The sequence below is a fragment of the Ovis canadensis genome, chromosome X (genome assembly GCF_042477335.2).
Source record: "Ovis canadensis isolate MfBH-ARS-UI-01 breed Bighorn chromosome X, ARS-UI_OviCan_v2, whole genome shotgun sequence".
NCBI lineage: Eukaryota > Metazoa > Chordata > Mammalia > Artiodactyla > Bovidae > Ovis > Ovis canadensis.
Genome location: NC_091727.1, coordinates 127,325,913 through 127,343,745, shown reverse-complemented (window position 1 = coordinate 127,343,745; position 17,833 = coordinate 127,325,913). Strand labels below are relative to the sequence as shown.

The following is a 17,833-nucleotide window of genomic DNA, read 5'->3' as shown; positions in this document are numbered from 1 at the left end:
AATTTACCCCAGGAACGTGAGAGTGGTTCAACATAAGAAAATCAACCATGGCAGTACACTATGTAGGAAAATTAACTCAACACAGACCAACAACCTAAATATAAGAGCTAAAACTATTAGAAGAAAACAGGGCTAAATTTTTATGACCTAGGATTTGGCAATAGATTATTAGATTTGTCACCAAAAACAAGAGCAACAAAATTAAAATTAGATAAATTAGACTTAATAAGAATTTAAAAATTTTGTCCTTCTAAAGGCCTTATTAAGAATGTGAAAAAAACTTAGAGAATGGGAAAATATTTTCAAATCATATATCTGTAAGTGTTTAATATCCTGAATATATAATGAACTCTTAAAACTTACCAGAAAGACAACACAACTAAAAATTGGGCAAAGGACTCAAATAGACATTTCTCCAATGAAGACTACAAATGACCAATAAGCACATGAAGAGGTGTTCAACATCACTGGTCATTAAGGAAATGCAGGTCAAAACTACAAATGAGATACTACTTCATACACACTAGAATGGTTATCATAAAGATAATAGGTATTGGTGAGGATGTGGAGAAATTGGAACCTTCATACTGGTGGGAATGTAAAATGGTACAGTCACTATAGAAGATAGTTTGTTTCTCAAAAAGTTAAACATAGAATTACCACATGATCTGGCAATTCTATCCTTAAGTATCTACCCAAGAGAAATGAAAACCTGTGTCCACACAGAAAACTTAAGACACACATTTGTAGCAGCATTATTTGTAAATGCCAAATGATTGAAACAGCCCAAATGTCCATCAGTGGACATTTAAATAAACAAATCGTGGTCTATACATACAATGAAATAGTATTCAGCCATCAAAAGGAATGAAGTACTGAAACACGCAGCAACTTGAATGAACTTTGAAAATATTATGCTAAGTAAAAGAAGTCAGTGACAAAAGGTCACATGTTGAATGACTCCATTTATATGATATGTCCAGATTAAGCAAATTCAGAGAGACAGAGATTAGTGGTTACTTAGGTGATAGCCAAGGGAAAAAGGGGAATGACTTCTTAATAGAGATGGAATGTTTTATGGAGTGATGAAAAAATTGTAAAACCAGAGAGAGCTGCTGGTTGTACAACATTGCAAAGACACTAAAACCACTGAACTGTACACTTTCAAGTGGCTCATTGTGTTTTGTGGATTTTACTTTAATTTAAAAAAAGTCAATAAAAGGAGGTGAAAAGAACGAAATTTCTTTTAAACTCTCAAGTGCCCTGTGCACCCTGCTCGCGGGACTCACTGGATAACCTTCCCAAGAGCAAATGTGTTGCCTGCGCTTTACCAGCCTAGGGCTGACCATTATCAATTTCTATTTGACCTTCTTCAAAGCCACAGATTCTACTGGAGTGGTACAAACCAAAATGGGGAAGGAGGGGCCCAAGGAGGACCATGTACCCTGTAGGAGCAATCCCAGCCTTTTTGAATGACTGGATTAACCCGGGGTTCCTCTTTTCAACCCCATCATTCATGAGTGCCATGGATCACATAGGCTAGGCAAGGTAAACAACCATGTCACTGACCACAGTTCTGGGAAAGGGGCCATTGCTGACACCTATGCCAGCAGGGTGGCAATGTCTCCATGCAGAGTTCCTGGAATTCATTTGACTGTTTGAAGTAGAGAAAGTTTAGGGAAATGTTTGTGTTACACTAGTACTGTCCTTTCAACAAGATGGGGATTTCTTACTCTTTCCAATCCATGACCCCCTTTCTGGCTCTGCCAGGCTATGTGGGAGTGGGGATCCTGATTGGCCCAGCCAGCTGTCTGGCCCACCCATCTCCTATGCTGAGACGCACAAATCCATTTACACATATTAATACATATGCTAATCTTGGATCATTCCAGAATATTGACATGAAAATGCTAGTTGGATGAAAAGTGACAAGAGCAACTCCTAGTTTCAAATCTGCCTGGTGTTTAGGCAGTGGCTGTGACTCTCCGCAGCTTCCTGTCAGTTAAGACGTGATTTAAACATTCTATTGTGTACCAGTTGTGTTTCCTGTTTTACAATATCCAAATTTAATACTGCCTTCCTGCCCTTTCTGTGTAGTGGGTGATTCAGAAAGTGACTCTGATTTCCCTCTCTGGGTGGGTTTCCCTCACTATCTTATCTCTCCTCCTGCCCCATGAATGGATTTTTCCATTAGTTGACATGCTGGGAACTTTCTTCTGGCTGCAAGGCAGCCTCATAGAGCAAACAGCCTAGTTCTCTCTCTCCTGGTCATAGGAAGGTTCTGATGCCTTCCAGAGGACAGCTTTGCAGTAAAAAAAAAAAAAAACAACAACAAAACTTTGAGACACCAAATGCCATTCTGCTTGTACACAGACCTATTTCTTATACAGTCATGTAATTTCTTGCCCAGCCACCTTGGCACTCCTGCTAGGGAGCAAGACAGCCTCACTGTGAGACCAAAGCATGTCCTCCACTCAAGGAACCATGACAAAAAAAAAAGGGGGGAACCATGACAGTGCCTGGTTTCTGGGTGGTCTCTACTGCTGATACATAGGAGGGCCAAAGAAATGCCATTTCCCAACAAGGCTGCCACAACTCTCCTCTAATGCCACGGTGAGGTGGGAGCCATTTAGAGAAACCCTATAAAGCCATCCCAGTATCACCTGGGCCCCAGTCAATGACTTTTGCCAGCTGGAACACACTTATATGCTGCTCACAACTCTTAGCTCAGAGTGGACTGTTAATTTCTCTTACAAAATGATACTATCTTTATTCTGTAACCAAGCACAGTGCCCTGCCTCTGGGGGGACAGGCACTCAGTAAATATTGATGGATCACGTTGAGCCTGACATTTGGGAAGAAAAGGCCAAAATGGAAAAGGAGATGAAATGACGCTTTGCCAAAGGCTCTCAAAATAACTGGGCATGTTGGGACGGCAGCAGTGGTTTTCAGATTGTCCCATGGGACCTGGCATTCTGTTGGAACTGATTGAAGTTTCCATAAACATTTGATTCAAAAAAAGTGTGTGTCTTTAAATGTATACTATTGAAACACTAACACGAACTGAAAAAAAAAAAAAAAAAACCCACCTAACTAAAACATCTATAATATGTTGCATTCAGAATGGCAATTGAAGACCACGAGTGGGTCAGCAGGAACCATCAAGTTGACATATTATGTTCAAACCTCTGGCAAGATGCCAAACTTCTTGCAGGCCTTCCTTGTCAGGCCTGGTTCAGAAGGCTGTGACTGCACTGGGGTTTTAGAATTTAGGCCAATGTGTACTCACTTTCATAAAACTACACAATACTACCTCTTCTGTTTGCAAATCAAGACCTTGTTGCTGCTGTACAGCCAAAACAATACAGAAATCAATGGAGCGCTGAGCCTCTGTCATCTGTCACCCCAATTACAAATTTTTATAGTCACCCAAACAGCCTTGTCGTTCTCATTAACTTTCTGAGTAACTGGTATACATTTGTACTTTAAAACAATGAAATACTGTTTTTAATCTCATACTTGTAACTTAATGAGGTGCCAGCTAAGATTCTGATTAAAAAGCAAAGAGGTTCTTCCAACGTGGAGGGAGACTAAAGGCTGAACAAATTACCAGCCCCTTGTGACTTGGCTGTGTCCTTTTAGAGAGGGAGTAGGCACTCAAGGACACCAGGGCACTTGTGAGCACAGAGGCCCGTAATGCAGACACCACCCAGTGCTCCTGTCTTAGTGCATCTTACAGCGAACTTCTGTTGCTAGCCTCTGTCGAGCTAATGCAATCATCTGTCAGGATGGAAATCTGCAAGCATAGGTCAGTGTTCATTTATGTAAAGCACATGCCTTCTACTAGCCCTCTGGGTGGGTCCATTGAAACTATTTGAGAGGCATAGTCCATATACTCGGAACATAGTAAGAAAAGGGTCATTTTAAATCATAGTGATAACTAAGTTATTGGGATGAAGAGGTAGACTGGTTTGGGTCCTAAGGCAGTTTTTTCTGATTCTTGAAAAGATTTCTTCCAACAGGCTTGGGGTTTGGAACAGGGGATTGTCTCATGGGTTAAAGGGATCAAGGAAGTCCTCTGAATGTAATAGCCAAAGCAGTGTATCCAGGGCGTGCCTCAGTTGCATCCTTCCATTCAGCTATTCCTCCAGAAGGGGAAAAGCCTGGACAGACAGATGGGAAGCCATCAGAGCTTGGCCAAAACCCACACGTGTCTTAGCTCATGTGGTTAAGAGCTGCAGAAAGTGGGAGAAGCCATACTCTGAAAATGGTTGCCATTCACTAACTGGGCTCTCCTGAGCGGCAGCTCTGAATCCAGGTGTGATTTTTCCCACAGCAGACTTCCTCCCAGCTCACAGTGATGGCACCCCCTGGATATGACAGTATTTCCCATCAACAGAGAGGAACTGCCACATTCCACACAGTCACACTTGCCCTCTGAAGCAGTGGAGCAATTTAAAAGGTGCCCAGTGGGGCATGAAGTCTAAAGAGGGGAAGTGCTGAAACTCTGGGAAGAATTTAGGTAGGTGGAGTGTGATTACTGAAGTTGAAATCGGTCCAGATCATTGAGTTAACCACTAATGCTATTAAAAAAGAATGCTGTGGGCTCATTAAATTACTTCATTCTACCTGAACCTATTAATATCATCTAAATCATTAAAAAATCCTGTGTACCATTAAACATGAATGATGAAACTGCCTCTGAGCAGATGGCTGCCTTAATGGAGCACTATTCCAAACCACAATGGTCCTCTAGAGCCAAGATGGCTGTTTTTAGCCACTGTGATTGACATAAGCACATGTCATCAAATTCACACAGGGAGTGGGGCTTTGGGGCGATGAAACAGAAAATTGTCCTGCATATATTCATTAGCAATTAATCCTGAAATATGCATTATGAAACTGAGACAGCAAATGATTTAGAAAGAGCCAGAGGTATTTCAGCAATGTCCTTGATGGCCTTTCTGCAGAGAAAGAGATAAGGCAACAGCTGATAGAGATAGGACACCAAGAGATCCCTTGCTTGATGTGGGCTCCTATCTGGCCCTTGGATGGCAGTAGCACTAGTTACCTTGCCTGATATGCAGATGTTTTCCCCAGGCTCAAGTGGCAAATAGGGTTCATCTCATATCACTTTGGAACTGGAAAATTGGTAATAAGTTTACATATGTGATGTACCCTGATGGCACTGCTACTACCCCCTACCAGCTCCCAAAGGGGAAGACCCAGTAATACACTGATCTGGAAGAAATTGGGAACAGGCTTAAGTATAGCCATGTTGCCACTGGAATTCAAGTCTGATGCTTGCCTCAGATCCATGGCCAGGGCAGACTGCCCAATAAAGGCTAGACTATATCAGTAGGCACACAATTGTACTCATCTCACACCCTAGTAAAGTAGTGCTCAAAATTCTCCAAGCCAGGCTTCAGCAATACGTGAACCGTGAACTTCCAGATGTTCAAGCTGGTTTTCGAAAAGGCAGAGGAACCAGAGATCAAACTGCCAACATCTGCTGGATCATCCAAAAAGCAATAGAGTTCCAGAAAAACATCTATTTCTGCTTTATTGAGTATGCCAAAGCCTTTGACTGTGTGGATAACAATAAACTGTGGAAAATTCTTCAAGAGATGTGGAAATTTCTTCAAGAGATGGGAATACCAGACCACCTGACCTGCCTCTTGAGAAATCTGTATGCAGGTCAGGAAGCAACAGTTAGAACTGGACATGGAACAACAGACTGGTTCCAAATAGGAAAAGGAGTATGTCAAGGCTGTATATTGTCACCCTGCTTATTTAAGTTATATGTAGAGTACATCATGAGAAACGCTGGGCTGGAAGAAGCACAAGCTGGAATCAAGATTGCCGGGAGAAATATCAATAACCACAGATATGCAGATGACACCACCCTGATGGCAGAAAGTGAAGAGGAACTAAAGAGCCTCTTGATGAAAGTGAAAGAGGAGAGTGAAAAAGTTGGCTTAAAGCTCAGCATTCAGAAAACGAAGATCATGGCATCTGGTCCCATCACTTCATGGGAAATAGATGGGGAAACAGAGGAAACAGTGTCAGACTTTATTTTTTTGGGCTCCAAAATCACTGCAGGTGGTGATTGCAGCCATGAAATTAAAAGACGCTTACTCCTTGGAAGAAAAGTTATGACCAACCTAGATAACATATTCAAAAGCAGAGACATTACTTTGCCAACAAAGGTCTGTCTAGTAAGGGCTATGGTTTTTCCAGTAGTCACGGATGTGAGAGTTGGACTGTGAAGAAAGCTGAGCACCGAAGAATTGATGCTTTTGAACTGTGGTGTTGGGAAAGACTCTTGAGAGTCCCTTGGACTGCAAGGAGATCCAACCAGTCCATTCTGAAGGAGATCAGTCCTGGGTGTTCTTTGGAAGGAATGATGCTAAAGCTGAAACTCCAGTACTTTGGCCACCTCATCGAAGAGTTGACTCACTGGAAAAGACTCTGATGCTGGGAGGGATTGGGGGCAGGAGGAAAAGGGGACGACAGAGGATGAGATGGCTGGATGGCATCACCGACTCGATGGATGTGGGTTTGGGTGAACTCCGGGAGTTGGTGATGGACAGGGAGGCCTGGCGTGCTGCAATTCATGGGGTCACAGAGTCGGACGACTGAGCGACTGAACTGAACCGAATATCAGTAGGCCAGGATTTAGGGCTGGGCACAAGAATGACATAGGTAACTCATATGGTAGGGAACAGCTGTAAGGAGATGAGGTTTCCCAAGTGCCAGTTTGGAAAGAAATCTGTGTCCATTCCTAAGTATATTATTTCCCAGGTGGAGCAGTGGTAAAGAATCTGCCTGCCAATGCAGGAGACGCAAGAGACACAGATTCAATCCCTGAGTTGGGCAGATCCCTGGAGGAGGAAATGGCAACCTACTCCAGTATTCTTGCCTGGAAAATTCTATGGACAGAGGAGCCTGGTGGTTATAGTCCATGGGGTCACAAAGAGTTGGATACGACTGAGCAAGCGACTGAGCCTGCACACATATTATTTCAGCAGCTTCAACTGTTAGCTTTTAGTTAAGGAGTACCCACGAGGCCCAAATCCTCTGGTGAGGCAGCTTAAAGAAAGAAACCACAAATGGTAATTCAGTTTTAACATTTTATTGGGTAAATGATTTTAAAGGTAATAACAATAGTGTCAAAACTACTACAATATCTTTCCACAGCCATACCTTACAGACCCACATAAACCTTCTCATTTTTCTTTTTCTTCATTTATAATATTTTAAAGCCATACATGTCATATAAAATGCCCATTTCCAATAGTTTCTTCAAACTATTAAGCAATTAAATGTGGAAGGAAGGAGGATCTAGTTATACTTGAAGGGGTTACACATAATTGGTGATGTCTTACTGTAATCAAAAAACAGGGTACTAAGAAAGGGAGGACGAGAGAGCTACTCCAGGTAGCTTTGCTCATTACAAGTCTCACCACTGCATCACCAAGAACTCATTATGCTGGTGACTGATTCAAAGTAATTTTGGGGAACATATAAAACACTAAAATAACTTAGAAACTAGATCCAAATATTTCAAAAGTAATCAACTTTCATATACAAAAACAGTCAGAGGTGGTTACAAAAGTTTGTTTTCTCAGTGCGTCTATGTACCAGCGCAGTTACTGGGTCCAGAGCAAAATAAAAGGTTTATTTTCTTCTGAAACAGTAATAAAAAACAAGGAAAACATATCTTTGTATATAAAGGATCAATGCTGGTCTTAAGAATAATGTAATCAGAAACCCTTAAATCGAGAGGCACACAATGGGCTTCCGCTCTTAAAAAATAAAAGGAAAGTCACCAGTTTATTTCAATGGAGGAGGTGCTCACACCCCTCAAATAAACTTAATTCAATTTAACATCACTAGCAAAAATCACTTAGAAACTGTACAAAAATAAAAAAGTTAACACATTTAATCCTGCAAGGTTTTTGTAAGGACTGGAAGGCAGGCTTTTGGAGCAGCATTTGGGCATGGCTGGGGGCTTCTTTGGTTTGATCTAACACACAGAAGAGATGGGACCTATTCCAGGTGACAGTTTTTGAATTTCCTGCACATTTGAAGACATGAAAAGAGGCCAGTATACAAACTTCCGGTGTGCTGGGCATTGGGGTTGTATGCAGTGGACTGAAAATCTTATAACTGCTTTAAGAGCGCCTGGGGGGTGGGGTGGGTAAAGAGCAAGCCTTGCACTTCCTCCATCAATCACACCGGCCTCTCATGATAGGGGAGACGGGATAGGGCAGTAGCACATTCTCCTACAGTCAGAAGGCCACTTAAGGGGAGAAGGGGGAGGGGCAATTGTTCTTTTAGAATCTGGTACCTGGCTGACCTTGTTTAACAACAAGAGAACCCTTCCAGAAATGGAAGCCTTTTGCTACATACCAAAGTAAAATACGTACTATTTTCCAAGAGGAAAAAAAATACCCAGTTGCATTTGAAAAACAGAAAACATAAATGGAACTAATTAACATTTAAAAGGGGGGGCTATGTAAACTTTGTGCTACTCAAATGAAGTTCAAGTATTACTTCTGAGCTGTTTAGAGATCACTGAACTTATACAATATTCTGGTGATAAGAGTGCAATTCACATTTGTGTTTCTGAACAAATAAACCACAACTGGCTAGAACACAACCTGTGCAATTAGAATCTTCGTCTGAGTTAAAAACACATGCTACATATTTCAACATGTTCAAAGTTAATTCAAATCACATATTTAACAGCTTTGTAATATACGACAAAGGTGAAAGGGTCTAGCATTTGTTTGAAGCACACCATTACAAGTTTGTATAACACCTTTTACACTACAAAATCATTTAGTCAACAGCTACTTAGACACAAAAAATGCACTGTGCATTAATTTGAATACAAAAGGAGACAAAACTATCCTTTTCCCCCAAGCCACGGTGGGAAATATTGCTGACCTCGTCCTCTGAAGCCTGCAGGATGGTTATTTCTTCAGTATAACATTATTACACTGGTAAGAAAATCTGTATAACATCTGCATATATCAAGAATTTTAAAAAATCTGATATGATTTTAGAGTCCGCATGACCAGTCACGTGACCTGCTCAAGATTGATTAGCACCGTTAAATACATTAATACACACATATGTATATATTGTATACACACTCACATATGCATGTAATAGATCTTTTCTTTAAAAAAAAAAAAAAAACTTCTAACCATGAGCTCACCCAGGATGAGGAGCCTGTTGAACTGATGAGATGATGGATAAGATGGATCAATATTGGTCTATTCTGTCTCTCTTCAGTTTGCTTGTTTTATTTACTTTTTTTTTTTTTGCAGCAGACAATATCATTCAGCTTGTGCTCAGTTTCCCTATAAGGGCAAGAAAAAATTTCCATCAGGTAGCCACTTGTTTTTATACTGAAAGACTAATCTGCTCCAAAATGCTCCCAAGTAGAAATGAAAGGACTCAAAATCCCTTTCTAAAGGCCAACAGCTAGCTTTCTCTAACTAATCTCTAGGTTCAATGGAACTGGCTACCAAGGTTCCATTTCAGGCTAACAACTGGCTTCTTAGTTAAGGCATCACAACTGAAAATGGTTATTTCAACAATGGATGCTGTGGATGAAGGAATACCAAAAAACTTCTGAGAACTCTCATCAAAAACAAAAGCAGTTGGCTTTGCTGCAAGGGCCAGCAGAAGAAATTCAGCCAATTCACCTCACAAACTAGAAAAGGGTTTTCAAATTCTGAACTAGCAGTCTGTTACTTGTCACAGCAACTACATGAATAAGCTATGCCATCTTGATATTCAGTGACATCGTGTAGTTTTAGACTATATGTTCTGCACCATACTTATATTCATCACTTGAAATCTTTGTTTCCTGTTTGAAAAAAAAATGTTTACACACACACATATATTTATATATATTCATGGGGTCGCAAAGAGTCAGACACGACTGAGAGACTGAACTCAACTGAACTGAACTACCAAAATATGAAGATAATCTTTCTCCAGAGTCATCTGTCATTTTTCCTGGGGGTATACATACAGACCTCCCATTGACACGGGGAAGTTCTCTGTGTATACATCATGGGAAAACTAGCGTGCAAATGCGCTGGGCTCTAGCAACTATATCATACCTAAATGCCAACTCCATTTATGCAGGGGTAACATAACATCTCAATATAGTAAATGTGTTTCTATCAAAAGTATGTAGTGCAGAAAGAGATTCAAGCGATTTTATAGTATTTCTAAAACTCCAGTATTGTCCCCATGATAAACATGTCTAAAATCATGACATGTATGAACTTTTGTTTCACTAGATTATCATTACCATTTATTTAAATGGTAGCTAAAATTGTCTCTGGCCAATCATGACTTATTGAAACCTAAAGCTAACAAATTTAAATTAATATATAATAGAAATGTGTCTCTTTTTGGTTATTTGCTCAAAATAATTTTTTTCAGCTTAAAAAAATACTCAAGAGTAAGCAATTTGTCTAATCTGTTGTTGCACATATACAAACAATAAAATTTTATAAGAATATTTCTCTAAATTGCCTTTTTTCTAACCCTTCTTAATTCCACTTCATTATATTCTTCTCAAAGGCACTAAATTCTGTATCTGCTCTCTTCCTGATATATGCTGCCTTTCAAAATGATTTCTGTAGCATATTTCAAAGGTAGCTTGCACTTTCTTAAAACAGTGTTTCCGCTTGTAAGTTGGTTCTATAAAGTGATGAGGCAGTTTTTCCTATGATAACTAGAACAATAGGCATAAATGATTTCTCACTCTGTGTGACAAGTCCTATCACGGACCTTCGAATATTCTACACTAGAATGAAAGTTCATATATTTTAACCATGGGAAAAACATACTTAAGCAGTAAAGACCCATATACTAAGCTCTTATAGTAAAATGAATTTTAGACAAATTCAAAAGTATACAAATACCTGAATCTGATATGAATTACTCCCAAACATGGCTATCAAAAGTTATCTATCTTACTAAGGAAAACGGAGGAAAAATCTAAATAAAATCCTTAAAAACTGCACAATTTCTTCCATCCACAGTCAAAAGAAGGAAGAAAGAGAAGAAAGAAAGAAAGAAGACAGGAAGGAAGGCAAGAAGGACAGGAAGACAAACCTGACTGAAATAGCAAAGCAAAATTCTATATAATATTATAAGGAAAGAAAACTCCAAAATTCATATATGCTGCAAAAAAAAAATGATCTAAAATAATAAAACAGGAGGATCTTCTTAATAAATGCCACTTTCCTACCCGTTACCATGATGATCTTAGTTGACAATGTCGAAGCTTCACCATGGCAACGGAAACTATCATCATAAAATGGTACAGTAAAACAGATAGCTAGACCAAGAAGGGGTAGGGTCTCCTGGGAAGAGGTCTGCAGAGAGGCCCAGTGACTGGTTGTGCGGCTCAGTGTCAGGAATAATGGTTGTATGGTGGAAGGGGATGCCCAATGCCATTTTGGAAATGATGATGCTGGCGATGAGCAAGGTATTCAGCATAGCTCAAGGTCATCTTTTCACTACGGTACCTGAAAGAAAGTCAGGGAAGAGACAAAGTTAACATCATGAAATAGGTAATGTGTGAATGTCAGAGCCAAGGGATCCTTAGAGATAATTCTTCTATAACAGGAAACAGAGACCTGGAGAGAAGAAGTGACTTGCCCACACAGCTAATACATAGCAAAGGTGAGAACCACCCAGGAATCCAGAGTCTGAGTCCAGGACTCTGCATTCTACTACTCCTTGTTTAGGGCTTCCTTGGAGGCTCAGATGGTAAAGAATCTGCTTGCAACGCAGGAGACCTGGATTCAATCTCTTGGTTGAGAAGATCCCCTGGAGAAGGAAATGGCAACCCACTCTAGTATTCTTGCCTGGGAAATCCCATGGACAGAGGAGCCCGGTAGGCTATAGGCCATGGGGTCGCAAAGAGTCAGACACGACTGAGCAATGAACACTTTCACTCCTCGTTTAAATTGTTCTAGAAATTGTATTGCCCTCTCGGCTCCAGTTTGCTAACAGGAAAGAACAGAGGAAAGCCAGTCTATTACTGTCATGTATACATTTCATTCACTTGACTACTTTTTCTTCTGGGATCCTCCATCGGTTTTCTTTTACCATTCTTTTCCTTCTGTCCACAGGTCTCAGGTTTTGCCATTAAGGGAAAACAGCAGCAACACAAAACGTGTCTTGATTGTGGTATCTCAATCCTCTTTCCCCATCTTTTTTTTTTCCTTTTTCTTTTCATTGCCACACTTCTCAGAAGAGTCATGTGTTTTCTACCTCTCCATTAGGATACTTCTCACCACTCCCTTTTGGAAGCTCTCTGTGCCTTGCGTTCTGTAACTTCAGACTCCCCTGGTGCTCCCCTTACCTCTTGGACTGCTCCTTATCTCTCTGATCACTCATCCTACCCTTGTGCCTTGTAAGAGGTTCCTACATTTCTCCCTTCAGTTCCTTTGTCCCTATGCTCTGTCCCAGTTCAGTGAACCTTTGCCTCACAGCTTCAAGTATGTTGTCTTTGCAGATGATCCCAAATCACCACCTCTAGCCATGAGCTCTACACATGTACATTTTCAGTGACCTATTGGACATTTCTATACAGTTATCCCAGGAAGCACTTAAAATCCAGAATCAGTGCATAAATGGAACTCCTCAATGTGGTCCATGTCTTGGTCAACGGGACTGCCTTGGTCCCTTTTATTTAGATAAAAGCCTTGACTTGCTCTTCTTCCCTACTCCTGAATGATGACTAAGTCCTTTTATTTTTTTCCACAATATTTTCTTTTCCTTCCTTTCATGCCATCCCATGGCCACAGCTCTTAAGGCTCCCATTTCACCTTCTTTAGATTGCTGCCACATATTCTTAGATAATAGAAATGTCTCCTAATTTTCCTGTTTCCAATTCTAATTTTACATTTCAAATCCATCTGTTCAAAACCCGTCAGTGGCTACTATTGCCTACAGTCGAGTTTAAACTTCTTTCTCTCTGCCTTCTGGGCCATATTCTCCCTGGTGACCTCCTTCTCTATGTACACTGATGTTCAGCTCCTTCAGTTGTGTCTTGACTCTGCAACCCCATGGACTGTACCCTGCCAGGCTCCTCTGTCCAGGGGACTATCCGAGCAAGAACACTAGAGTAGGTTGCCATTTCCTCCTCCAGGGGATCTTCCCAACCCAGGGATCGAACCTGCATATAATACGTCTCCCGCATTGGCAGGTGGATGCTTTACCACTACACCACTTGGGACGCCCCTCAGAAAGTTCTCTTTAAGTTAACCCCTTTCCTCCCCGACTCTCCCCACCTGTCAAATATTCTACTCATTCTTCAATGAGTAGAATTCTTATACTCAGCCTCCAATCTACTTCCTCTTTGAAATTTTCTGTTATTCACAACCCCCTCTTGGAATTCCTCTTTCCCTACTCTATGATCTCATACCATCCATCATATTTTGCCTTCTATTAATAATTATTTTTGCACATGCCCTTCTATTCTCCTAGACTGTAACTCCTCAGAGCTGAGAATACCTCATTTTTAGACTATAGGCATTCAGTGTGGTTTTAGAGAATTAAAAGAAATGGAAACAGCAACCCATTTTCCTAAAATGTTTGATACTTTCCTTTTTTTAAGTCAGTACACCTATGAGCCCTTGCAGAAATTCATTCAGCATCTGTGAGTCTAGCTTAATTGTGTTTTTTTCAGCTAGCTTTCTGTCACTGCCAAGATTCTAAAGTGAAATTCAAATTTGAGGGCTGCTTATCAGGATCTTGCGGTCCTGCTAAGGCATGTCAAAAGCTGACCAAAAAACTCAGGTAACTTTCTTCAATAACGCAGTCTAAAGGCTCAGAAGGCTTGCTTTAACAAAGCCAGACTAATCACACAGAGCTAAGATGGGAAGGATGGGCTCATACAGCATAGAGGCTTTACTGTTGAGCAGAGTTCCACTGTATCCACCCTCAGAATGGCCCTGCCATTCATTTCACTCTGTTTCAGAAAAAAGCAGCAAGTATAGTTAGAGAAAAGATTACACAAGGTTACAGGTATGCACATCAAAATATATCAGTCAGCCCTGCACTAGACAGTGCTTTCTGTACCTGGTCAGTTTTATGGTTTTCCTGAATTCATTCGTAATTGGAGCTTTGTATCCTCCTTTTCTCAGTAAGGAGTCTATGGTCTGAATGTGGTCCCATCCTGTGGAGAGTAGACCAGATAAAATACCAGTCAAGCACATGTAATAAGCACCTTTGGTTAAATACAAAATGACTTTGTAGAGGTCAGCTATCACTGTCACCAACTGCTATCAACCCCTTTGGTCCTAAAAACAGGCACACAGAAGGGCTAAGATTTCACCCTGTATATACTCAGGTATACCATGGCACACCTTCAATTTTAGCGATCCCTGCTGGCTCACAACACTGGCTTCTTTATCTCAACCACATTCCAAGACACAGAGCCTAAGAGGCCAGCAGTAACTTCTCAGGGGTGTCTCAGCAACAAATCATAAACACTGTACTCTCCTCTAACGGTGACATCTTTAAAAGGGAGGGAAAAGACTCATTGAGCCAACTCAGTAGGACATAGGAGTCCCACACCAACTCATGGTAATTGCCATTTCTAATGGTATCTTCTGGAGTCAATCATGTGTATCTGTGTGCAGCATTCAAAGGCATTTTTGTGGGTTCTGACACAGGATGTACATTCATACCCCAGGCCCTCAAGCTCATGTATGCTCTACAGAGTCAGCAGAACTACAGAACTAAGAAAATTTCAAAAGTAACCCCAATAAATCTTCAGAGAGCTGCTTTAAAGACTAATAACTCATTTGGGGGTTAACTACTAAGTTTTTCAGTTCTATATCACATTTATATTAAACAGATATGGTGAAACCAAATTACCCGTGCTTTCTGATGAGAAGAAAAGCTCCATGAGATAAAGAAGAGATATTCATTTCAACTAACATGAAATTATAATTTAATAGTGGCTAGAAAGGACAAGATACTAGAGTGAAATGTATTTTGGGTTACACTGGTAGTTCCTAAAGCTTTGTGCTATGTATGTAAAGTCAAAAAACATTTGTTGATGAGGAACAAATAAAACACTATAATAGTTCATTGATTCTCAATGCTCCTAATCTTCACGGGAAACTTAACAGTCTTAATAGTAGCAGAATGAGTAACGGCAACCACCTAAGGAAACATTTGATAATGACAATGAAGTGTGTGGCTGACCATCAAACAAAAGACTTGTTTATTATGCCATAAGGCTATAGCACAGTGGAATATGGGAAAGTGGCACATCAAATTTACAGCAAACCATTGCCTAAAAGCCCAAACTTTTACAAATCTTTCCTTTTTTGAAAGTTTATTTTTTAATGTTTTTGCTGTCAAACTTTAGTACAGAGATTCAACTTCTGTGTAATTCACCCATTTCAGACAGACATTGCAGTGGCAGTGATAGAAGAATCATTTCTTATTATCTGACAGTGATCAATTATCAGATATAACTGCAAGGTCAGATAGCACATTTTACTTTATTTGTTCAAATTCTTCACCAGATGGTATAAAATAAAGTACAGCAATGACCTTGCTCCTTTGCAACCTCCGGTAGATAGGTGGCGGTGCGTTTTGATCCTTTTTCATTGATGAATTCTATTCTAATGCCATGTACACCCACCTGAAAGAAATGGGCAGTTTTATTAGTACAGTCTTCTTCATAGGAAAAAAAGAAAAAGTTATAATTTAACTTTCAGAGAATGCAGTTTTTTTTTCCTTTCCCCTTGCTTTTTGGAAAGGCATATCTCTTCTCTTTCCAAAACACTGACTTTGGAGATTGAAGGCCAGTATCATGGCCATGGAGACTGAAAATGTTGATTTACACGTGCCCAACATGCACCAGATTATGTATGCCATTCTCTTTGGAACTGGGACCACCACTCTGGGGCTGTGTGTAGAATAAGACAATCAATGGCAAGCATCCTGCCCCCACCCCCAAGTTGTAGCTCATGCCAGTAAGGAACTAGACCAAGGGAACCCACTTCAGAGAGACAGCAAACAACCATCCTGCTTTCAGGGGCAAACACCATTTCAGACTGAGTTCCAGAACTTGTGGGGTAGCTGACTCCCTTCCCAAACTGTCTAGTCTCTTTGAAACCTTGATTAGATGTGGATAAACAAACACAGATAAGACAGAAAAATCTAACAACCAGATCCTGCATCGTCACCCATTATGTCTGAAAAAAATGTATTATGGCTTGAAGTGTGCCTGTAGCAAACCCTGTCTATCTACAACACTCCTGCCAAATCTAAGAGCAGTAAAATTTCAAATTACCTTGAGGCAGGGCATTTTCACACAGTTTCTTATATACTAACCCAGAGACCACTATAACTTTATTATGTGAAACAGACAAACTTTTGATGATGCCCTAAAAAAGGTAGTCTCTTAAGCAAAGGACAATTTCTTGCTACTGTTTTAAGAACATTATATACTTTTTGTTCGATTAGCATTCAATCAAAAGGAATCTGTCCTTTCTGGTCATATGTCACATAGAATAGTACATAGAGCTAAAGACCATACAAAGTTCTTATATTCTTTATATACATTGATAATGACATTTCAAAGTATAACAAACTCCATTCTGCTTTCCCAAATGTATGGCTGCTATAGATCAAGGGTTCCTAGGTGGAATTTAAGGTTGTCCAGGAGGGAAGATGTTAAGACCAGGTAAACATTTTTACCAAAGAGGCTTCTTTGCAGAACAGCTGGTTACATCCATTCATCTGTATGGATGTAAAGGCCTTTTGCTTCTTCTGCACTTAGCCTGAAATTTCTCAGTTTTTCAGGAATAAGAAGTCCTCTGGAAAAGCCATTTTGTTTTTTTCCCCAGGTCTTCACACATCCATCCATTAGAGCCTGTCAGATCTTCTGAGAAGTTTATGTTTTTTATTAAAGCCTACCTCTGTGGCTATTTTTTCTATCTAATATCAGTATTCTTATGAATATCCTTCTGCTGAAAATGCAATCAAGGCAGCTGTTTAAAAACTAACACAATAACGCCTCCCATCCCCTGTGGGAAATGACCATGGACAGCTGAAAAGACATTTGAGTGCTTAGCTATCAGGCATTTCCAGGATAAAGGACATCTACTAATCTCCCCAGTGCCTGACAAAATATTGAGACAATGACAAATTTGCAACAGTTTCTGTATACTGACTTTCTGATCAGTGACTTTGAAATTTTTTCCTTGAACAATATCAGATCCTTCATAATTTGTTTTTAAAAACATACGGTATAAATAATTTATGCTGCTATCATTCACTGAGGTGAATTCTGCATCTTCAATTCAATTTATCAAAAACCCGTCATGTTAAAATTGAAAAGAATTTTGGTGTTTATTAAGGTGTCTCATCAAAACTGTGAGAGGAAGAGTGTTTCCCTATCTGTGAAATGAGAATGTTGGATTCAATCAGTACTGTTTAATTGGTCTGGGGTGGGGCTGGGGGCTGCAAAGTTTATCAGAATTTCAAGCGGTTCGTAGGTACAGTTTGTAAAAAGAATAACTCCCCAAGTGATTTTTATTCTGAGTTAACTAGATAACCTTTAATAATCAGTCTAGAGCCGACAAACTGTGGCTAAGTATTGAAAAACAAAAATGATTCAGGCAAATTGGAGGTGATTTACACATAAATCTTTTCTTCATAGAGTACATTCTGTGCTTTTCAAAAAAATTTCAGAGATTTTGAAACCTAGGAATTTAAAAATGAAAAGAGGTAAGACCAATTGTATGGTACGTGAATGATA

General features: G+C 40.0%; 2 protein-coding genes across 5 annotated transcripts in view; one reads left to right on the top strand and one right to left on the bottom strand.

The window, feature by feature from the left end:
• Positions 1-17,833, top strand: part of TMEM164 (transmembrane protein 164) — a 386,200-nt gene that overhangs the window by 189,805 nt on the left and 178,562 nt on the right. The gene's annotated exons all lie outside the window — the stretch shown is intronic.
• The window catches only part of AMMECR1 (AMMECR nuclear protein 1), a 115,296-nt gene continuing 104,582 nt past the window's right edge, over positions 7,120-17,833 (bottom strand). For 2 of the 4 annotated variants that reach the window (XM_070290924.1, XM_070290926.1), the window contains 3 exons: positions 15,619-15,709; positions 14,131-14,227; positions 7,120-11,567 (listed from right to left, as the gene is read on the bottom strand). In XM_070290924.1, the coding sequence (XP_070147025.1) occupies positions 11,453-11,567; positions 14,131-14,227; positions 15,619-15,709 (303 nt within the window). In that variant the 3' untranslated portion in view covers positions 7,120-11,452. The remainder of the gene's footprint in view (positions 11,568-14,130; positions 14,228-15,618; positions 15,710-17,833) is intronic. The other 2 variants (XR_011446226.1, XM_070290925.1) reach the window with 2 other exon arrangements.